The 25417-nt window shown below is 32.3% G+C and overlaps 1 protein-coding gene across 1 annotated transcript; it reads right to left on the bottom strand.

Annotated features, from left to right (window-relative positions):
* Positions 1–4492: 4492 nt before the first annotated feature.
* On the bottom strand, positions 4493–25318 carry LOC134279048 (uncharacterized). The gene is made up of 6 exons (XM_062761387.1): positions 24906–25318; positions 23775–23892; positions 14864–15061; positions 14548–14674; positions 13016–13121; positions 4493–10162 (listed from the first exon to the last, which is right to left on the bottom strand). Exons 1-6 carry the CDS (start codon positions 24984–24986, stop codon positions 8411–8413), a joined length of 2382 nt encoding a protein of 793 aa, XP_062617371.1. The 5' UTR covers positions 24987–25318; the 3' UTR covers positions 4493–8410.
* Between the last annotated feature and the right edge of the window lie 99 nt (positions 25319–25417).

Here is a 25417-nt window from a genome sequence, read left to right as displayed (position 1 = left end):
ACGCGGTCGGTCTTGTGCCAAACCCTAAGCTATGGAGAGACTTCGAATCATTCGTGAAGCTTTTTCTTTTTGTTTTCACATATCTTAAACAGAGGAATGAAAAAGTAAATTATTAATAAAATATTAAAACAATGAAATTCAGAATTTAATGTGTAAAGATGATATAAACCATATAATTAAAAAAAAAAATATCGCTTTCATGAACTTTTAAAATTGAGAAATGTCTTTTCTCAGAGGGGGGTTGACATCGCCTTGTACGCCTCCATTCTTTGTTGTTATTTCAGGCATTCTTAACATTTTAAAAGGTCAGGATAAATTAATTGAACATGTTATTTACATGTATTTTTCCTATGGAAGTAAACAACAGTGATTTCTATTCACTGATACAGTGTTGTCCTAATATTTGGACATTTTTCCCGGGGGTAAATGGCACGCATTATACAGTGAAAATTAAATAGATAAGCAGTTTTTATGGCAATTGAGTCTATTTTAATATTCCAATTCCAGAGATTCTCACTCATCAATGTTATGCACACGTAGTTTGAAATGCAATTGGAGAAAAAAAAATCATTCCAAATAAAATGCCTTGGATCATACAATAAAAATAAGAATTAGAAACCAGATGGAAAAATATGACTTTAACGCTTCAAAAGAATTATAGTTGTTCAGTTACTGAGAAAAAAAAAAGAAATTCAAAGTTATCCATTTTATATTTTATAATTTTAATGTCGGTTGGAGCCATTTTGAAGAAGGGACATTTGTAAGAATGTGTCGCCCTTCCCCAGTCATAAATACTTAAAGTCATGATATTTTATTTAGGAGGGTTGGGTTTGGGGCAAATCGCACTCCATGGAATTCTAGTGAGCACCAATTGTGCTCCTTCATTAGCCGACCTGTTTTTGTAGTACAAGTCTCAGTTAACCTTGGACTTTATTCTCGGAGCCACGTTATTAGATACTGTGACATGGCGAATAGATTCTCATTGGTAAAGAAATTAATAATAACAGGAACTTTAAATTGTTGTGTTGTTGACAATGATGAGACAACTTAAGCCCCACCACTTTGCCATGCGAGACACTTTTATTGGCCATTTGCGATACTCTTTGACATTTGCCCGAATTTTTATCCCATATATATTTCAACAGTGATCGAAATTCCAAGGTTAACTGAGAATTGTACTATTCCTATGAAGCAGAATTTAATCAGAAATTTCTACATGAAAAACATAAGATGTGTTTGTGAAACACTGATGCCCTCATATTGCAGCTTTGCATTGAATTCTCTGAAAATGTACGTCATTGGGTGTATATTGTGTTTGTCCTGTCTGTCTATCTGTTTAGCTGTTTGTCTGCAAACATTTACCCTCAACATAACTTTTGAACCATCAAAGATAGGGACTTCATATTTGGTACATATGTATACTCCACTAATTATGTTCTTTCAATGAACACTCAGGTCAATGACCTTGTGACCTTGACTGTGACTTATATGCTAAAAATAGCTTTGTCGTTCCTTTGCCATAACTTTTGAACCATAGGAGATAAAGACTGCATATTTGGTATGTAAACTCAACTAATGAAGTTCTTTCAAATTATACTGCATCAAGCTCAATGACTGTGACCTGTATGCTAAAAATAGCTTTTTCGTACCTTCGCCACAACTTTTGATAGAGACTTAGCCAGAAAAGTTGTCAAATCCAGCATCTGAAGCAAATTTGTGAGTGTCATTATTATCCCTTGAAGCATCATCCATACAAGTTTGGTGAAGATAAGCCTTATAGTCAATTTCTTGGTAAAAGACCTGATAAAGCTATAACATGGTCACTCATAAAGAGTGTAGGTCAGATCAAGCGTTAGCTGCAATAATGTAGCCCTCTCCGATTTTTTTTTATCTGATATTTTCTGTAGCTGCAATAATGTAGCTCTCTCCGATTTTTTTTATCTGATATTTTCTGGAAAACAAAACAAAGAAAAAACACAAAAAAAAAACACATAAAAAAACAAGAGGCCCATGGGCCTTATAGGTCACCTGAGCATTATGCAACAACTTTCCAGTTATTGAATTCGATTCATGTTTTAAGCAAGATGCTATGGCATTTACAATTTTGAAAGAGGCACCATTGATCATCATAACTATACACTAAGCAGTTGCTTAGCTTGGTTACTTAAAACCCATAGGCAGGTTAGGGGAACAAAAAATGCATTTCAACTAACCAGTAATATTCAGCAGTAATCAGTAGTGCCACTACCACATATGAACCCCTGACCCTTAGGTCTAGATCCAAAAATTGCACAATTTTTGAAAAGGCTTCCTTGCTTTTCAAAAATATTTGATTAGTAACAAGGAGCAGATTTCAAACAATTTCATACCACACATGAACCCCTGACCCTTAGGCCTAGATCCACACACTGCACAATTTTTTAAAAGGCATCCTTGCTTTTCAAAAATATTTGATTAATATTAAGGAGCAGATTTCAAACAATTCATTCATTTTCAGTATACAAGTACAGCCCCCACCCTCTATGGTACCCCAGATCCTGAAGCCTTGAAATTCACAATTCTGCAAGATTAGGGCCCTTGCTCATCATAACTATATAGGTAGTTTATCTGCTTCATACCCAGAGACAGAGAAGAAGATTTAATGGATTTTCAGTATATAATCAATAGAGCCCGCCCTAACACCTGACTCGGGGGCCATAAAATTCACAATTTTGATAGAGGCACTCTTGCTCATCATAACTATGCACTTAGCTAGTTTATTTAATACCCAGGAGCAGAGAAGAAGATTTTCAAAGAATTCATGTATTTTCACTATACAATCAATAGAGCCCCACCCTAACACCAGAACCTCTGACCCTGGGGCCATAAAATTCACAATTTTGGTAGAGGCACTCTTGCTCATCATAACTATGCACTTAATTTATTTAATACCCAGGAGCATAGAAGAAGATTTTCAAAGAATTCATGTATATTAACTATATAATCAATAGAGTCCAACCCTAACACCAGAACCCCTGACCCTGGGGCCATAAAATTCACAATTTTGGTAGAGGCACTCTTGCTCATCATAACTTTACACTTAGTTAGTTTATTTAATACCCAGGAGCAGAGAAGAAGATTTTCAAAGAATTCATGTATTTTCACTATACAATCAATAGAGCCCCGCCCTAACACCAGAACCTCTGACCCTGGGGCCATAAAATTCACAATTTTGGTAGAAGCACTCTTGCTCATCATAACTATGTACTTAGTTGGTTTATTTAATACCCAGGAGCAGAGAAGATTTTCAAAGAAATAATGCATTTTCACTACATACTTATTTAGCCCCGCCCTAGCACTAGAACCCCTGACCCTAGGGCCATGAATTTCACAATTTTGGTAGAGGACTCAATGCTGATTACAATCATGCAAACAGTTTGACTGCTTGATGTCCAGGAGTAAAAAAGAAGATTTTTAAAGATTGCATTAATTTTAGTGGTTTTGGCCCCACCCCTCAGGCCCCAGAGGGGCAGGGATCATGAAATTCACAATTTTTGTTCCCCTTCACCCATAGATGCTTTGTGCCAAATTTGGTTGAAATTGGTTCAGTGGTTGCAGAGAAGAAGCTGAAAATGTTCAAATGTTAAAGCCATATATGGCATATGTACAATCAAAATTATAAGACTAAAATTATAAAAACTTATTATTTGTATCATTACTTTATATAAAGATAGAACTTTTCCGTAAATTACAAAATCGAAGTCAATTGCGTTATAAAGATATCACTTTTTTATTTGGAATCTCGGAATTTTCTCCGACTCGGAAGAAAATACAAAAGATTTAAATAACACATTACAGAGAAGATAAAATCGTATTATTGGTTGAATCGAGGTGTTCTCCGTGTTCAGAATTGTATGAAAAGTTTTAATTTAAATGTAATAATTATATTTCTTTACTTAATTTTGTATTTTTCAAAATTATATTTTTTTTGATCAGTTACGCCATATATGGCTTTAACGCACGACGGATGACGGCAGACGAAAACGGATAGCAATAGGTCACCTGAGTTTACTCAGGTGACCTAAAAAGAGGGCTACATTATTGCAGCTAATCAAGCATTGGTTGCAAGACCTATAGTGTGCATCCATAGATATATAATTCTTGCACGTTTGGTCAAAATGATGCCTCTAGTCACTTGGAGACACTACCTAAGGATAATCTGTCCTGAGCCCCTGCATCATTAGTCAGGTGCTCTAACCACTCAACTATCCAGGCCAATACCTGTAGCCCAAACCATTAAATCCCTACTTCAAGGCCAAACCATTACATTTGTATGCAGAGTAGGTAATTTCCTATCTACAACCATTCTGGAAAAGGCTAAATGGAAGTATTTCATGTCTCACTCTCTCCATTAATTCTGGCCTTTTTTTCAATGTGGTAATCTTTTCATTGAAAATAATTCAAATGTCCCCCCCCCACTAACAGCATCAGTAACATAAATTTGAACAAGAACTTCACTTCTGACCATCAAATTTTAATTGCATATATCTGACATAACAACAAAGTTTTTTGGCTTCTGTATTTTTGTATAAAGTTCCTGATAATGAAATGCAAAGGCAACTATTGTTAAGAACAAAAGATTTAATCTCAGTGCATAATTAACAAGTTATCTACTAATTCCACTCTTTTGTTCGTTCTCAGTTCTGCGTCAGAATGAAACATAAATGTAAAAAATAAGTGTCACATACAAGAATATATGCAATCATTCCACCTGTTTTAAACCAAAAAAAAAAACCTACTACCTTTCAATTTTTCTTACAGAGATGCTAAAAAACAATAATAATAATTATAATGTCTCCATAAAAATATAGAGTCAACAAAAAAGATGATATTCTACAATATCTGAACTACAAAGGAGCAAAGAAAAACAGCTAACAAAGGCCTACAAACAACCACCAAAGATTTACATTTTTATGGGAGGACAAAGCCCACAAAAAATCGCCAAAATACAAATTATGAACACATTCCTGTAAAAGGAATCGGAAAAAAAAATTGAGTAGAACAAAATTAAAAAAGTTAAACAGACATCAAAACTATTGCCCATAACCCTTTAAACTAACTTAATTTTTTTTTTTTAATTTTCAGCACTAGAGAATGATAAACATAACAATTATTGTTAAATCGTTACTGCGGTAGGATAAGACTTAGTAAAATAAAGCTATATAATATTTATTCGGTAGCAAATAAAAACAATACATGTCGTCATAATCAAGGTAATAAAAATGCAATTCAAATAATTTATGAGCCTAAAAATCTTCGGTAGATAAAATTAAGACATTCATACAATAAAAAGTTTGATTGAAAAATGTTTTAAAATATTGATTATAGCACTTCCTCATAGATTGATAACAAATTCGGTATCTTCTTCAGCCATAATTTAAATAGCCCTCCTTCGGAACTAATACTGACCTTAAAAATAAATAAATAAAATTTAAGTCGCCAAACTCACATATCTATCTCATAGCATTTGATGACTCGGTAATAATAATGTAAAAATAAACTGACAATGTATCTTAATAAATAAATTTCTCTTTTTAAGATTTTCATGGAATGTTTAGTTACTGAATTTTCATAGATAAAATAATTTTCATTCGCCAGTTTCTGTCGCACTTGAAAAACCAGCATCGTGACGAGAGCTCAGTGAATAAGAGGAACACTGTTGTCAGATATAAAACCATGGCTTGTTTAAAAACTCAACAAGACAATAAAATTGAGCATAATGTAAACATAGGTTAACTTTTTCAAGATATGTGAACAATATCAGGGGACTGATGTTAGTTCTGAAAGTTATTTTTCGATATTAAATTAGATAATTTTCAGTGTAAACAACAAAATGTGACTTTAGGCTATATATCAGGGTATACAAATCTAATTATCAACTTTTTCCTTTGTTAGCAGCTTTTTAATCAGCTGAATTAACCTCAAAACAATCTTATATCTCGAACTACTCTAAGAGCATTAACAAAAAAAAAAAATTGTGTGATTCTACTAGAATGAAGACAATTCAGTAAATTATATATATATATATAAAGATGTTCCTAAGAAAAGATTTGACACAGCATTCTTCAATTTTAAATAATCTGGAAAAATGTTTGTTAGGGTAAAGAGTATACAATAATCTAAAACACTAGAAAAAGCAAGATTAACTGAAGCCTACACGTGAAGGTAGTACAGATGAATTTTCATTTCATCCGTCGTCTGTGTGAAGCATTTCTTACAGGAGTCATGCAAACAAAAAGCTCTTCCATTTTACAGTACAATTTTTTCTAATAGAATTCTTCACCAAGACCTAAGCTGTGAATTATCTCAGCAAGTTTGTTGAAAATCAACTCCTTTTAATGTCAATTAACAACTTTCTGCAGTTTATCCAATTTTAAATAATAAGAATGTTCAAAAATGAGAAGATTCTATATTATTTAATATAAAGACCAAAGCAAACAATTACTTTTAAATTACCAATTAGTTTTTGCTTTAAGTAAATAGTTATTGAGTATTGTTGATTGACATTCAGAAGGCCAATTAAGCATCATGTTTATAATTTATAAATTATTACCTTTGGTTAAGGGAATAACATGTTTACTAACTCGTGAGAACAACGTGAAAACATTCTCTGAAAGAATACAGATCACCACTTACTAGGACAATAATAATTCTGTTTACTTTTCACCAAGACTTATGGAACCATGCAGTTTGAGTACTTGAAATTTTGAATATCAATTTATCTTTATCAAACCTAGAAATATCCCAGTTAAATCTTGATGAAGAATTCTGGAATATTTATGACCAAAATATACATATATTCTTCAATTGCAGACAGTTTGTCTTTGTCATCAAAAAGAAAAATAAAATGATTAGATATGTGAAAAATCTCATGTTAGAAATACCCATGAAGTATTGCAAACTGAAGATAGAGAATTTCTGAAACAGTCCTGAAAAAATCTGTGTCCATATGTTTTGCTCTTAAAATTATACAAGAAGTTTTTTCCCCATGTCACATTAGAATACCTTTGATAAAATATTATAGAAATGCCTCAAAGAATATTGTATTCATGCAGTATTAGTGATCATACAGTAAATAATGTAACCTTACTGTTTATATGTATGTGTGTAGCACTTCTTAATAAAAATCTATATTATTAGAAAATTTTCTGGAGATGAAATCAATAAATGGCTAAAATGAAACCCTTATTCTTTTTAGGTGACTGTATTGGGATAAATACAGTTCATTGTCCCTATCAGTTTAGCAACCAAATTTGGTTTTGTCAAATGGAATGTAAAATCAAACAGATGTAGAATTTGTTTTTTCTGTACCCTGTTCAGCTCAACTACAAGAAATTGTGACTTAGTCAAAATAAGATCCACAGTACTGGGAAAGCTTGAAGCTTACATGATTATAGATTACCCCCTACATGGTCAAGCTTGAGTATCAGCTTGGTCGAATGAAAACTGAATGTGAAGAACAGACAAAATTTTACAAGTAGTTTACGTTTAACTTTGTGTTGTAATAAAATGAAATATACGGAGATAATGAACTTATGTTTGTAACATTATAATAAATAGCTTAAAACCTGTGCGTAAGTAGATAATTAAAGATGTCATTTCTTTTTAATTAAATCTGTTCCATTTGTGGAAAAACAAAACTTTTTTTGATTCATACATGCACATGTGAACTTCAAAACAAATTAACAAGTTTGGGCAGTGATGTTATGAAAACAATGCTTGAAAAAAAGTTTTTTCTTAAAAAAAAAACAAATGGATAAATGTAAAAATGCAATTCAGATTTTCTTCAAATAGCACCTTCGACCACAAAGAACATATTGTAAACTATATATATTAAAAGCTCATCAATGCAAAAAAAGTTAAAAAAGGATCTATAAATTAACAATACATTTCCAACTTCATACTATGACTTCATTGTAAAATATGAACATTTAGTCTGAAAAATAATTATGCTGTAGTTACGTGAGAATTGTAAATAATCCCAGAATATGAGGCGTAGATTAATATCTCAGATATAACCATTACAAAAACATACAACCTGACAATAGTACAATAACGAGTTTTGTCCCCTTTCTCACAGACTACATGAACTTCTAAACAACAGATCATCAGCTTCAATGTTAATCTGACATTTACAGAAATACCTGATATGTTTATCAAAATAAGTTTTTCTTTTAAAGAAATTAACAGGTTTTTGTTTGTTAAATCATACTAAATCTAGTAAAGTATTTGTACGTGTTTTCATCTTGAACTTTAAATGAAGCAATTCAAGAGAAAAACATACAAAAATAGGTGAAAATATACAATTTACAAGTGTAGACCTTATATAAAGGGGTAAAAGGTGCAGAAAATAATTTAACATTTCTTGAACTCAATACTCCATACCATGTAAATCAACAGAAGAGACTCGCATTCGCTTCACTTTGGCCCTATGATTTTTGAACCACAGTTGTACATTTTTGGCTTCCAACTTTGGAAACTTTTGGCGATACTCTGACTTGTTTAGTTCCTCACAGTACTTGTCTATCATATAGGACGATGGATGGGTGTCTTCCGCAAACCACTTCTCCAGTTTGGGTATTTCCGACATGGGGTCGATGAAGACCCGTGTCCTGCGCTTTCGGTGAGAGGAACTGAGGCTGTCAGACTTAATGTGGTGATCTGTGGGAGATTCATCACTAGACATGGCTTGTGAGTTCTGCTGTTGCTGGTACCTAGTTGTTTGCTGTAGAAAATGACTGTTCATGGGAAAGTAAGTCATGGCCAGGGGATGAGGGAAATGGGGAATGTGGAGTGGTTGGTGTAATCCTGCAGCACTATGCTGCAGTCGTGAGAGTGTACTTGTGTTGTAACTGCCCATGTGAGCTTCCCTTATTGGGGCACCATCTTTCATTTCATGACTAGATTCTGACCCTGCGTAGGATTGGCTGTCGTCTATATCCGACTCCATTTCATCGTCATCAGATCCTGAGTTAAATACCTCCGAATTGCCATTGCTTGAGCGCCTGGAGTGATTTGGATAATCCTGTGAAGACCTCCTTCTTTCAGTATTGTACCTGTTGACCGAGTCTGCCTTGCCATTCGAGTTTTCTTTCTCCTGTTCATCATCCGAGACACTCTTTCGTTTTCTATTATTGTTAGCAGTGTCCAGCATTTCCTTCTTTCCTTGACTAGATTTATGAGAATTTGACAAGTCACATGGTTCCCTGGGTTCCTCATCATCATCATGGCTATTTTTATACTGGCCATATTGATGAGGCAGAATATAAACAGCATTTCTGTTTGGCAGATAAGGTGCATCTCCCACCTCTGGTGTCTTTTCACCATCAGATATTGAAGCACTCTCTTTTTTAATTGAGATTCCATGCCCCTCATTGCTTCTTTCATCATCAGACTTGTCCATTTCTGCATCAGAACTTTTTGAGGATTCAGTTTTTACCTTTTCAATATCAGGCTTACTTGCAATATCTGCTTCATCTTCTTTCTTTGAAACGTTCATCCTTGCTCTTTGACCTGTCTTTGAGAGATCACACGGTTCTTTCAGAGCATCTCCTAAAATATCATGGGAACTATAAATACCCTGGAACGGATAAGGTAACATGTATGGAAGATTTCTGGTGTTCATAAAACAACCATTATCTGGAGCATTAGTACTCTCTTCTGTAGCTTCATCTCCTTCAAACGATGTATCACCATCAAAGCATTTGGAGGCCCTCCTATGTGCAGCTCTTGCATTTTTGAACCAGTAAATGATATTGGTGAGATCTAGAGGCCTTCGTCCTTTCCTGGAATCTAGTGAATTCAGCTCCTCAAGGTATTTAATCATCATCTCTCTAGGGGGGTGCTGGTTTTCAGAAAACCATTTTTGCAAGCGGGGAATTTCATGCTCTGGGTCAAAAGAGGTTCTCATTCTTGTTTTGCCATGCAGAGGGGCATGGTTTGTTAGATAGCTCTGAGGCTCTCTAGGAGGGGGAGAGGGGTTCTTTTCTGGGGTAGAGGCATTTGAATGTCTGGCCTCTTCACTGTGCTTCTGCAGGTCTTGGTACCATTTATCAAACGACTTCCTGATTTCTGGAGGAAGATGCGAAAAGCTGTCCCCTTTACTTAAGGATGCAAGCAGATCCTAGAAAAAAAGGAGGAAAGAATTATGAGAAAAATTTGGAAAATAAATCATTTTTAAACAAGAGATGTTTGTAAAACACTTATGCCCCCCCCCCCCTTCCCCACAAATTGGAATTTTTCTAAGTCCAAAAGGGCATAACTCTGTCAAAAATGGTGTAATTATACCCAAAACATAACTTGACCTAGATATACTCGTCTGATTAATTTGAATACTAAATTCCATTTCAATTTGTGCAACTTCTCAAAAGAAAATGAACGGAAACTGCAAATAATAGGAATTTTTCTAAGTCCAAGGGGCATAACTCTGTCAATTACGGTGAGATCATACCCAAAACAGAACTTAACTTAGATATTCATCTGACTAATCTGTTTTTCCATTTCAATATGTGCAACCTCTCAAAAGGAAATGTGTGTTTTTCTAAGTCCAAGGGGCATAACTCTGTCAATTATGGTGCGATCGTACCCAAAACATAACTTGACCTAGATATTCATCTGACTAATCTGTATACTAAATTCCATTTCAATATGTGCAACCTCTCAAAAGGAAATGAACGGAAACTGCAAAAATATGGAATTTTTCTAAGTCCAAGGGGCATAACTCTGTCAATTATGGTGCGATCGTACCCAAAACAGAACTTGGCCTAGATATTCATCTGACTAATCTGTATACTAAATTCCATTTCAATATGTGCAACCTCTCCAAAGAAAATGAACGGAAACTGCAAATAATTGGATTTTTTCTAAGTCCAAGGGGCATAACTCTGTCAATTATGGTGTGATCGTACCCAAAACAGAACTTGACCTAGATTTTCATCTGATATACCTGTATACCAAATTTCATTTCAGTATGTGCAACGGTTATGAAGAAAATGAACGGAAACAAAATGGACCGACAGAACCGACTATTGCCCTCCCTTCTTCGAAGGGGGGCATAAAAAGATACCTGGAAATCCACATACAAAGATATACTATTCACATTATAAACTGGATGTTAAATAAAATGTTTTTGACATTCCCCTTTTTGTATGTTTTTTATCTTTTTGAATGTGTGTATGAAACTGAACAAAACCATTTCATTTTTCAAGCTCTATTTTCCATTCTTCATACATACCGTATAAGTGGAAATTTTAGCAAGACGCAAATTTAGTGATTTGTCCTTAAAAATAGGTATTCTATTTTAGTAAAATGAAATTTCAGCGATTTTAAAAAGCTCACTAAAGAAGCTATTACAAATAAATTAATTTTTAGCGATATTCAATTTTAGCGATCTTGGCACCCTCGCTCATAATGCTAAAATTAAACCCCCGCTAAAAATTCTGCTTATACGGTATCATATAATGTAGCAAGATTAAATTTTACTGGTCCCAAGTTCTCTCGGTCATCATATAACATAAATTTATACACTGCTCAAAACTCTGCTTACAAATATGACCCTGAGTCTAAATATAAGTAAAAGATACTTGACTATTAAACGAATAAGGCTGATCAGTGACTGCTATAATTGACTATAAATGCTGATGTGAAACACACACTTGACTCTAAATTATGGATTAAAAGCAAATACTACACTATAAATGCTGAAAACTGCTGTTTGAAAAGATTCTTTGGCCTGATTATTTGCCATCTGATTCCTATGATTATATATCACGTTTTCTTTTACCACAGTTAATTATTAGTCATTACATACAACCAATAAATGTGCAGAGCCTTCTCAAGTTCTTCACCACAAAACGATTCTCTATAGACAATCCTATTAACAGCTTCATTTACTTAAATACAATGAAATCTCCATCTTAACACCCTTAACATCACTCAATCCCACTCCGTTCTGATTTAAGATACCCAGCTATACATCTGGAGATGACATTTTAACAACCCCATACATGTATATCATCATTCTATCTTTAAAAGACCTTCACCACTATCATTGGGGGGAAATGCATCTTTCACAATGACCAGATTCTTTAACATTCACTTTTTTTCTGTGACTTGCCTTATTTCACAGGTGAGGAGCAGGGAAAACATTAGTTAATCAAATAAGAGATCAGCGGAGAAAGCCGTCATCCATCTCCTATAAACAACTTTGCCTGATTTTTTTCCACTGTATTTTAGCTGTCAGTGTTATTAATCGGTGATGCTTTTTAATGACAAGACTTTGATAAAAATTCTCGCCCAGCTGACAATATTTCATTCTATTTATCAAAGTATTTAATCTAGGTTTTAGTTCATGTTCACTGCTTTCTGAAAACTTCCCTCCCCTCATAAGCTGGATTTTTTTTCAGGAGAGAAGAATGTTTTCTTGATATAATCTTGAGAAACAACACATTTAGATGTAAGGATATGCTAATTAGAGAGTCTGATTGCTGTGTTTCCTATAAACGTATTACCCTGAATGAGACAAATGTACCCCCTGTCAGTCAGTAGTGCAGGAGATTTTAAATTTAAAGGCATTAAATGTCAATGTTACAAAGATTCTTTACAATAGATCACACTAACAATGAGCCACATGAATTTCAGATTCTTTAAAAGATCTCACTGAAAATTTGAAGTGTGCATCAAATCTTAACCTTTCCCCTTTTCATTCTTTGAAGATTAAATAATAATAATTATCTACACTACCAACTATTTTCCAACATGTATTTTACAGAAAACAATTTCAAACTTAATCAAACTAACAACAAATAATTATTAACTTGGTGTTTAACAACTGATTTAAAAAAAAAAAAACTTTTTGCAAATCACCAAGTTCAAGAAGACTATTTCATTATATATGGAAAGAATGGTTTAAACAGTTCACCTTTTGTACAATATTTGTATTTATAACATTTTGGACGATATCATGAATTCCACTTACTTTTTCAATGGGACAACCTGAGCTCATTAGAATGCCTTGAGATTGAGTTAAGAGCAGCTGGAGTAATTTCCCTTTGATTTCATCTGTGGAACTGAGTTTGGCTGTGCTGTAATGAAGGAAATAGAGAGTGGCACGAAAATGAAAGTCGATTCCACACTGTATTTCTCATGTAGATCACACCTCCTTGTATAATAACACAATTTACAGTAAATTCTTTCATGTTAAAATCAAAACAAACACTATTTAGACCTTACATTGACTGTTTTGAATAGTTCGTGGGATACAAATAATATTAAAAAAAATATTCAGGTCAAACAATAGTTGCCTTTGCTTCTTTTCAATAGATACTTGTGTATTTTTTAATGTAACAAAACTAATAAAAATGACACTTAAAAATAGCCCTGATTATCATTTTTGGTTGAAATTTTTAAGTTGCTGTGTACTGAGATAATGCACTGTATGATTTAAAACAACATCTTTATCTCTTCATGTATCCACTTAATGTTTACATGATGTAAATTTTTTTTTTGCTCTTTATTTTCCTTGTGTGCATATATATCGCACATCAAAATTTGTGTACAGAGAGTATTTATTTACCACATACATAGTTTTAAAGAATTTCATTTAATCATATTGTGATGTACCTGGTATTTTCCACATATTACATTGTGAGCACTGTGTGCACTCTTTCTGCTCCAGTGAGAAAGATAACACTACAACTTTTATTAGGCTTTTAATCTCCCTATGCCATCAGATTTCCACTTTTGGTTCAAAACTATATGGCTGATTGTAATCAAATATAATTTAAATGAATAAAGTACATTTTATATTCTCCTTGCTCAACTTTACAACTTTAAACCTCTCCTTGGAAAATCACTCTCATCTTTTTTAACAAGAGTGTTGGAAAATATAACTTTTACAGATGCTGCAGTTTATCCTCAGTCATTTTTTTTAAGATCATCCACTTACTGCTAAATACTATATATATCACTTCATTTTTGCTGCACTTTTTTTTTTGTGAGACAGCTTTTTCATTTTTAAAATGAGATAAAATTTCGTGTAAGTTGTTATTGTTTATATATATATAATCCTTTAACAGTACAAATGTACGCAAGAATGAAATTTTTGGGTGCAGACAGACACACATGATTAGGTGAAAATATAGTTCTCACAAGTAAAAATTGATTTAAAATAAAGATTTTGCGAATACATGATTATATCCAGTACCTATCTTATCTTATAGGTCAATCAAGAAAAACTAATAATAACTTTATATTTCACAATTGTCCACACTATAATGCTTAATGATAGTCAACTTAATCAAACATTATATTGATATACAGTGAAATTATGATGTCATATCTAATTAAATCTGGATTAAGTAGTTTATGGTTAAGGTTAAATTTACCAAAGTATAGACACAATGTGAGTCAATCCAAGTTTACCTTAGTTAATTAAAGTTAATTGAGATAAACTTTGCTATGTGGGGCCTGCCTCTGGTCATGAAGTATTACTCTTACAGATTTATTTACCTGCAGAGTCGAATTCGAAGTTTAGCTGTCTGAGTAAGGTCCCCTAAGATGTCCTCTATCGTGCACTTGTTGTCATCTGTAATGGACTCAAAATTCAGGGGCTTCCAATTCTTGATTTGGATGGCACCTATTTTAAATATAAAGATTATAATAATCATTTTGGTTGCAATATATTCAAGCTAAACTGTTTACCTCTGTAAACCGTTTACTTTTTTAGAAAATTGAAGATCTTATCATTTTTTAATTATAGTTTTTTTTCCCATATCTTTTCAGTTAAAATATTTATAACTACAGTTATTCATGTTTTTTGTTTTACCTTTAGCATTCATCGCCTCATTTGCATTGTAACCCAGTTTGATGAGTGCTGTGCGTACAAGTTCTGAAAACAGGGTAGTACAGGGTAGTATAGCATAAGTGTCCAGCTCTACACTGTAGGTGGCAGTGTTCTCTGGTTCAAAGGTCAAAGGTCCACTTGTTTGTTCAATGACACAATGGATTGGTAAAGATTTCACTCCTGAAAAGAAAAAATCAAATGTGAAAACTTTCTTCCAATTGCCCATGATTCCAAGAACTAAAAATGAAAAAAAAGTTTAAAGGTTTCATGTTTCATTACATCATCTGTATCATTCAAATGTTAATACTCAGCTATTCCGTATATCAAAAAATATTTTATAGATATATATAATGAAAGCATTTTTAAAATAAAACTTAGGAAATATCTAGACACAATTTTTAATTTCTTCTTGTATGAGTTTTTGAGTAGAAAACTCAGTTTCTCAGTCATTATATTACATTTCCTCAGTCATCAAGTACACAGTTCTAAAATCTTCACTTACACATTCTGTTTTAGGAAATATCAAAACAGATAGTAAATCCTTTGGTCTGGTGCAAATTAATCCTATGATCGTAATTTCAAACATTTTGAGCTTATTTACTCTCTCTGTGTGTCATGCATTTATAAATTTAAAGTCGTCATTCAAAGAAGTCGGACAAAGATCATCCTTATAAGCACAGAGGAAATTATCTTAAATCCGTCCCGAGATTTTTCAATTTAACTGAAAAGGGTAAATCCTCTTTAAAACCTCTAAAAATTTAAAATCCAGTTTTATTACAAAAGCAAATAAATTTAGGTCCTTATCCCTTATAAAATACTAGGTCTGTTCTACCTCCCTGAAATGTCCAGAATAATCTCCAAACAGGATAAGCCGTGGCAGAGAACCTAGCAAATTCCTGTACATACAAATAATGAAATAATTCCAAAAATTTCCAATCCCAGCCTCAGAGCAAAGATTTGGTACAAACTGATCATTATCTCGTGGTGAATTTCTACAGATCTCACATTGAAAAAAATGGATCGGTGAAAGACGATGTTTAAATTTCCATAGACTGAAGAAAAACATTAGGGAACAACATTAGCACTTAAAATACTTCGATAGACCCCAAGAGTATTGGTATAAACATGTGTAACAGTTGTACATGTAAGAATCAGCTGATAGTTACAAGTGTTGCACATAATTTATGCATCATTTGTGATCAAACATTCAAGATACTTCTCAAGTTGAAAAATTCAATATTAAATCCTTCATACCAGCACAATTCATTTATTTTAAGATTACTTTAGAAAAAAAACAAACAAACAAAAGACAAGAACAACATAATCATGAGACATATGGTGGTGTTTTTATAATACATGGATAATTCCCCACATGAAAAGACTTGTGAATCTTATTCAAGTACCTTAAAACTAGCTACATTGTATTTATAATAAAGTTACTTAAACCAGAAAAAAAATCTGTTTTAGTATATATGACCTAGCATTAATCAGATTTTCCTTTGGCCAAAGGTGTCTGCATGTTATACACCAAATGTAGAGCTTATCCAATTTATTTCATCATTTCTAATGTGGTGTTAAATCAGGGACTAAGACTGAATTACAGAGCCCTTGTAATTACTTTTGTGGGGAGATGAACCACATCACCTCTTCCCTGATTACATTTAATCAGCTTTGTTTAAGCTGAAGTGATGACAGATGGTTCGGGTCCTAATCCGCCAAGAGACACAAATCTATATCACCTTGTCACCATCACCCACTAAAAGCCTGCTGGTTATAGATACTGTAAGCCTGTCAGGTACCCGGTCAATCCACTGTCACCTTTACTGCATTTACCCCATTAGGTGCAAACACCAACATAAATTAACGGAATTGATGTTTTGTGTGTTTCATAAACTATATTTATATAACAGTTATAAAGTATCCCTGAATTAAATAGATTCTCTTATTTTGAAAGAGTTTTTTTTTTGATTAGTCATATTTGAGAAATAAAAATCTCAAAAATACTTCAAATTCATTTAAAAACTCAGGGATTTGAAATGCTAGTCTATCATTGCAAGTTCAAAACAATGATCACACATTTCCTGAAAGTATGGGAGTTCCATGGAAACTAAAAATTAAAGTGGCATCAAAAGAAAAACATCACTAGCTCGATTAGAGGATAGATTTTACTATTTTATCCTATGGAACAAAAACCACCTTGAACTTTTAAGATGACAGCTTAGAAAGAAAAAGAAAATGAAGAAGAAAAAGGAATTAATACAAAGCAGATTATGCCCAGCCTTTTTGGGTTTGTGCTCAGTGCAAAAGGGAAAAAAGAGATCTCTCTAATTCCTTTTTAACACTTCATACTTTCCATGGAAGGACTTATGTAAAGCGATAAGGCAGATGCACGGTCGTTTAATCCGGCTATCCTCAGATTCATCCGCTTAGGAGACAGCTGCTTTTGTGTCAGATTTGAATTAAAAGAAAAAAGGGGAGAATAACAATCTCTTCTCTTTATGCCTCTCAGTGTCAATGCTGGATCAGAAGATTTTAATTCCACGACAGCCCTGTGATAGATTGATGCTGATGAAGAGCCCAATAATTCTTAATCTGCGGATTTATGCAAATATCAGAGATTCTTGCTCCATTAATTTTTTTTTTTTTTTCAATCACTGCATTCCATACAGTTTATTACAACTGCAATATACTGATAAAAGAAAAGAGTATATGAATTCCTTTCATCAAACTAATAATTTATATACATTTTTTGCATGTATAAAAATGGATTGGTTTGAAAAAGAGTTAACATATTCCTACAATTTTTCTTAATTAAAAAGTAAGAAACACAAAGAATTTTAAAAGAACTACCCCAGTATCTTATCAGAAACTTAATTTTGTTCTCCCCCACCCCCTCCCTTTCAAACACAAAAAAATCCATGCTGCATTTGCTGCATTACATGTGTTGTTAAAATTAGATAAGGGAGATAACATGTTTCAGTGGCCCTAGCTACTTCCTTGAATATATCAGTACACTTGAAGTCAGGCAGGATTAATAATACCTAGCTAATAATAGCTATTTCCTCATCTGTTTTAAATAGAATTATTTGAGTTACACAACATTTCGAGTCAGACAGATCTAACAGAAGAAAGGACGGCTACTTATAATATTCCTCTGATGGTCCTGATTACAGTAATTTTTAAGCAGTGGGTGTCTTCATTAAACTTGAGCTGGATATCTTTGAATTTTAGGAAACTGTCAAAAGTCCGAATCTTATCAGCAGTAATTAACAGCCAAGTTAAATCTCTCAATTACTTCAGGGGGGAAAAATAAAGATCTCCTACAAGAACTTGTTGATGAAGTTGGTAACATAACACAAATTCAAATAATCGTAAGACCATTGATAAAAAGAAAATTTTTATATTATGGTAAAGCTTACATTAAGATTATTGAAATGATACTGCATGTGAACAGATCAAGAGAATGTTTTGATTAATTTCTAAATAACTGGTATAAAACTTAAAGAATCACATGTTGATATCAAAGAAACAAATTTAGCTGGAGATTAAAACATACTAATACAACATCTTGAATACTTTTATATCCAGCTTTAGCAATCACATTTTCTTCAAAGATACTGCCAAATATATTCCAATATTATCTGCATTAAAAGCAAATCTTGTAGAAGTTTGCAGCTGTCCTGAATTTACCTATCAGTTCTACCTTAATTCTTCTAATTCCAGAGATTACACAAACTTGTAATATTGTTTTACACTTTACGATCCAATGTACATGGCAATGATGATCTTTGCCTCTTACATAATGCACACATTTCTCTGAAGAGTGAATGTTTCACCAAGTATTTTCCACTCTTTTCAAAAATATTTATTCTAGTAAATAATAATACAGAAAAGAATTATGTTTGCACTGAAACAGGTTAACTAAGATCTGCTTTTTGAAACACTAAATGCCCATAATGCTGTTGCCCATTTTACCAACATACACTGTATTCTCTGGGATATTAAAGGGCACTTACACCACATTTTGGGAATCGATTAGGGCAGTGAAGATTGGGAAAACAGATATTAAAATATGGATCAAATTGTCTGTCCTTAGAACTTTATCATGACCATTCAATATCTAATCGCAGTATACATAATATTTCTTGTATACTGTGAACATCATTTGTTCAGATTTCAATTGCAATGGAAAAAAAACTTGCCACTGACTGAATATGACATCACAATAGAGAGGCGTAAATATATATTCAAGATTACAACACTTTTTGTGATCAAGCAGCCACGGGTAGGAGAGAGCTTTATGCGGACTCTGGACATTGGCTTCAGACGATGCCGTTAAAGGTTTTCAACATTTTCTCTACTTCCCCTAATTGTACTTTGAAAGATTGAACAAATAAATCTTTTCTGGAAATTATAACTATGTACATAAATACCAGTATTTTAGTCTCTGTATCAAGATATGTAATGCAATTAAAAATCATGATATACCAGTATACAGATAAAATCGCACATCCCTATACCCAAAACATCAACAAGTTATGAATAGCAAAATGTGCTTTAACTTGTAGTTTTCTCTGAATGGATTATAAAGTTTTTTGCAGTATAAGTACTATTCTCAAATTACTCACATCTTTCATTTATTTTCAATCCATGGTATACACCTTTAGAATGGGAGTGTACACAATACAAGTTAAATGTTGAAAGGAGATATTCGTTTCAGCACAAATCACTCCATCCAACCAAATGTTTTCATATTTTAACCTAGTTATATTACAGAAGACAAAGACTGACCATTTTCGTATGACAAATGAATTACATGTATATGACAAAGAGGTTGCTTAAGTAATTGAAATTAATCATAGAAATAAAAGATTAATGACCTAATTGGACAAGTTGTAGCAGTTAAATCAGTAAATTCATTTATTTCCTTGTATGTGTTACTCTGTTGTGTTAACATGCAACATATTACAATCTCCTGCACCTGGATATATTATTATGAAATATCTGTAATAAAATTTCCTTATAAATTTCTATTTAAGTTGTCCTAGTCTATCCATGTCGAATGTTTTGAATTATTCTTGCTGCTCATCTTTACTATTTAAAAAAAATTCTCGAGAATCAGATTAGTGCAGAGATGCTGTGGTACCTGGATCAGATTTATAAAAGATAAACACTTATTCATCCAGTTTGAAATTAAGTTCATATCTGATTTCCTGCAAATTAGATTCCAATGCATTACAATGTACAAAAACTGTAGTAAATCATTGCTGACCTTTGACCTAGACCAATGGTATTCATGATCAAATGTAACGTCTTAGCCAATAACAAAAAATTGTTGAATTTGTAAATATAGATCTCAAAAACAATTATTCATTATAGTTTTCAAAATAATATTGAAAACATAATGTGATATCAATAATAAAGATTAGAGAGCAGACTGCTTTATTGATATATATATAGAGAGAGAAAATTGCTTATAATATTATAGATATATCACTCTTTAAACATTTTTATTAAAATTCTGGAGCATTTTTTTTTTCTTGTCTCTATCTCTCTTTCTGGAAAACCTGAGGTATTAGCTAAATGGAAAATTCAGGTCGCAGGATTAGAGACAAGAGTGGGAGAATAGAAGATATGTAAACATATAAAGGATAGACACTTAATCCAGGGTCGATTTAATCCTCGCGATTGAATGCCCTACACACACAAAATCCTAATTTAGACAGTCTTTTCATGATCAGGGTTTAGGAAACGTTTGTTGATTGTGATGTCTTCATCTTCCGTACTTGAACTTAATCTCCAAACACAGGATATCGCAAATAAAGCTGCTTATATTTTTTTAATCAAAATTTTATTTAAAAATCTGTCTGTCTCCCCTTCCCAGAACAGAGAGATTTGTGATTAAATGCTGGTCCCCTTAAAAAAAAGATTTATTTCAAATTGAAAAAAAAAATTGAGGCAAATTCATGTATGCCGTCCTCTCAAGCAAAGTGTGAATCTTAAATTACATTTTTTATATTGAAAAATAAAAATTGTGATAAGGCCAATATTTTTATATCTTAAATGCTCAACGGAGACAGACATATTTACCATACAATGCCTGGTTCTGTCGACACTGTAACAATTGTTTATCAATAGCCAAAGTTATGTTTATTTAACAACATGGGATAAACTTCCTCATTGTACAGCGAAGAAATACAAAATCCACAATGTTCAAATCCAATGAAAGACAGAAAGGATCTGTGTTTGCTGACAGAGGCCATAATTATATGTTGACTCTTTAAGTGTTACAGTTTAATCTCAAATCCATCAAAATTTAAAGCTAGCCACACAATAATTCATTTTATGCCCCTTACAACAAAATCAATGTAATTACACTTTAATGTCCTTGGAAGTCAACAATAATTTTCTTTTTTATTTTCATTTTTTAATGAAAACCCCTTGGTGTGACAGAGAGTATTTTTATAAAATAAAAATCAATTCAGTATCTTCTTATAATCAGTATTAACAAAATGATTGCCCAAATCAACACAGACATTTCCTCTCCTCCTTCAACTAAATGATTTCTGGTAATAATAGATTTTGTCCTTCTAGGAGTGATCAAACAGTTTCAAATAAAGGCTACAAAGATAGAAGGGATCTTCGTGTAATTGGGGAGGAAGATGACATTATGGAAAATCATACCTAGGAACTTGTCTGATAAGATACTATTTGAATACCGTAATAATCTCACAATTTTCTCCACTCAAAACACTGATCTATCCAGACTATTGTATGTGTAGAATTATACAGCAGAGCAAGGGTAAAAATCGGAGACAGGGCTTTAGACCCTGGATGTCATTTAATTGATCTGACTTAGAGGATTAGGAAATCTTGGACCAAGCTGCCTGCTTCATCTCCCCCAATTAAGGAAGTCTTAAGATTATCCCTGCATATGAAAGATAAGATCACCAGGCTAAATTGAACATAAATCCCCATTTTATCAGGCCCTAACAACTGTAATATCCTACGAAAATTACATTTCTCATCCATTTCTAATTCAGTAGAATGAAAAGGTTGGGATTATGAGTAATAAATAATTGATGACAGTTTCCTTTTACTGCAAAAAGTTTCAGGAAGGGTCATAGGTATTACCTGTGGACTAAAAAAAATCTAATGATAAAATCATTCTGAATGTCTTTAGAAGTTATGGTGTCGCTAATATGTAGTAACAACCGGATAAAGATCTGTGCCAACTCATAAATTTTTCATTCTGCTAATTCACATCATTCATTAAAATGTAAAATCACTTCTCAAGAATAGAAAGATGTCATTGGAAATAATAATTGAAACCTCATTAATGTCCATCAGAACAAAATCTCAACCAATCGCAAAATTCAAACTAGATTTCCTAGTAAGAAAATTATGCATGCATCAAGGAGCATTACAGCTGTAGATTTTATCATTTTTTTTTTAAATTACAAAATATCAGACTTTATTAGTCCTAAATAAATGGCCGCCTGCTGTGAGAAAAATGGCTAATCTTTTTGGTCAACATCCAATACCCTAATCTCTTGCCTAACTAACCCACAAAGGAAGGATAATCCGTAAAAGTGAAATTTGTTATTTTAAGAGATTAACCCTTTAAGAGCAGTTAACAGGCTGTTTGTATTTGAAATAATCATATTTAATCTGCCTGTCCTTTTCTAACATTTAAGTAGATTACACGCATTTCCCCATTGCAAAAAATTTACTAAAAACAAATTTTAGAAAAAATTATGGTCAACATACTTATGAAATGTTTCTGACTTTACAATTTACTAGTTTCTCTCATAGACAAATATATATATATATATACTGTCATCACAAAAAATAATTGTGATATTTTAATACACAAAATCCAAACTTTTTAATAAACTTACATATATTGCATTGAATTTACACTAATTTGCCTTTAAATATAGATTATTTATCAGGGAGACTCCTTTATCAACAAGTTTTTAGTTTAAATAAAAACTTAGAAAAAAAAGAAGAAATTTCTGAAAATTGAAAACATAACATTAACAGAGCTGCAGTTGACAAGACTTAATTTTCATTACATATGTATATATACTTTGTCTTCCAACATTTAATTTATTTTTTTTAATACTTTAACTCCATTTTTAGTTCTTTTATCAAAACAAAATAATTAAAGTTAACATTTATTTTTATGTATTTAAACACCCTTTTTCTTTAAAATCTTTTATTTCAATCTCCCAATAATTATTGGGAAAAAGATCTTAATAATTTCAAATTGTCACAAAGTTACTCATTGGAATTGTACATAAGAAAATGTGAATGAACTAACTTTTATTGGCTTGACACAAAGGAATAGAAAAACTTCTTTGATTCAACAAATGAATGCAATGATTTTTATTTGTGAGTCCTTAATTTGTAAGCCATCTGAATCAAATAATATTTACTATACAGGCATTAAATTGTTTTATGAACATATATAAATATCTGCAAACTGAAGCTAAATCTTTACTGTCATTTTTGCAATATACAGTCACATATGCAATATGTAAAAAGATGAAAAATGAAAATGGGATTTTGGTGCAGTAATTATGTATTTCTATGGATATTTTTTTATAAACTATTTTTCAGAATTTCATTTTTTTTTTTTTTTTTTTTTTCAAATTTAACTTTTCACGAGTACCATACTTCCATACACATTCAAATCTGCAAACATTTTATGAAAACCTTTTTCTTTCTTTCTTTTTTTTGTAATTTAATTTATTCTCTGGTTGTTTACTTTCCAGTTCTGCAATTAAATATTGAATCTTATTCATTACCTTAAAAGTATTATAGAACTTAGTTTTGTTGCTGGAAAAAATATTTAAATTAAGAAAATTAAAAAGATAAAATAGCATACCAGTAGCACCTGCTGTGGGCAGCCCCTGGCCAGGGGAATTGGAACTGCTCCTCTTTTTGATTTTTTGCTCCATCTGAATTTGTGAAGGAATTTCCTCAGTGGGTGCAACCTGCGAAATCTGGGGAAGAGAGAATAATGTATTACCAAATACCAATGCAGGGTACGATGAACCGCTCATCTGAGTGAAGAGGCTAGTGTGATCCATACAAGTCCAAGCAAGAGAGAGTTTATATTGGTCATCTCATAATTTGATAATATTTGAATTATTAAAGGTTTCCAATCTATTTGTCAACTTTTCCCCACTAGTGTAGCTTAAATCCGACTTTATTATTTTACTTGTTAATTGAAATCTTTTAAGATAACATGTCTGTCATTGATAACTCCTCCCATATTCATGGGTACAAGATATGTTTAGATTAAACTCGTACACTAAGATCAATAAGAACAAGTGTAAATTGCTTAACAATTTTCTCTCTTGAATTTCAATCAATTCAATGTTTCTTTTTAATTCACACACTAAGGTTAAATCAATGCACAAATCTTAGTTTAATTATTTATTTACTCATTTTTAACCTGTAAACAATTGTTTTGTGAAAACAAATTTAATTTTCATTAACACATCTGAATGCTTAATTTAGGATTTAAAAAAAACAAAAATATATATTACCGGTACAACGAATCTGGTTAAAAACATAACAGCAATTTTTCATTTTTTGACCTTAAGAAAGGAAGTATAATGATTAATATTTAAATTAACATTTAAATCGATTCAAAACATCACAGACTGAAAACATGCTGGCTATAAAATTTATTAAAAACAGAAATGGGTCAAAATGCTTCCAATCAAAGTTGCAACGCCAAGGTTTTAAAATTAAAATTTAAAATATGACAATTTTTGTAAATAGTTTTCACAATATTTTAAACACAAGGAGTACACACAAAACATGCATATATATTGAGCAACTATAAATTCAAAACTAAACATGATTGAATAGTAATATATATAATTCACACACACATAAAATTTTTCTATTCCTTATAAATTCATATACAAATTTCTTATCTATAGGCCTACATGAAGAGTTTTTTATCGCCACAGAAAAATGTGATGGGAGACAATGAAGCTCTTACCTCGCTTGTATTGACAGCTGTCGGGGTGTTTGCTGCCACCCATGCTTCAGCGAAGGTTTCCATTGCAGCATGGAAGTCCATCTTATTGATTCGAAAGTTCAACCAAAGATTTTAAACTCATGAAAACGCCTGAGTACTGAACAATATGTTAAAACCTGAGGAGGGCGGATTAACGCAAACAGACGGCATGAGGAAAACTTCAGAAATGTTTGGATGAAGAAATGATAAAGAGTTTCTAAAAGTCACCATGCATCACAACCGAATGGTTAGATGACAGAGATACAGCGATACACCCGGTCTTCGCGCGCCTAACATTTCAATAACAACCAAATCCCTATCCCTGGCCAGTTAAAGACATCTCGTTTATCCCTAAGAGGATTAGCAGGCCTATTTACGGACAATAATAATAACTCCGCAGAACTATCTTTTGATATTTATCCATATATACAAAAAACGAATAAAATATTTTAAATATTTGAAATAAAGAGATAAGCAAAAATTGTTTGAAATAT

Source organism: Saccostrea cucullata, unplaced genomic scaffold, assembly GCF_032062105.1.
Source record: "Saccostrea cucullata isolate Sc308-1 unplaced genomic scaffold, CSIRO_AGI_Scuc_v1 ctg278, whole genome shotgun sequence".
In the NCBI taxonomy this organism is placed as follows: domain Eukaryota; kingdom Metazoa; phylum Mollusca; class Bivalvia; order Ostreida; family Ostreidae; genus Saccostrea; species Saccostrea cuccullata.
Note: the sequence above shows the minus strand (reverse complement) of the source record. Positions and strands in the feature narration are given on the sequence as shown.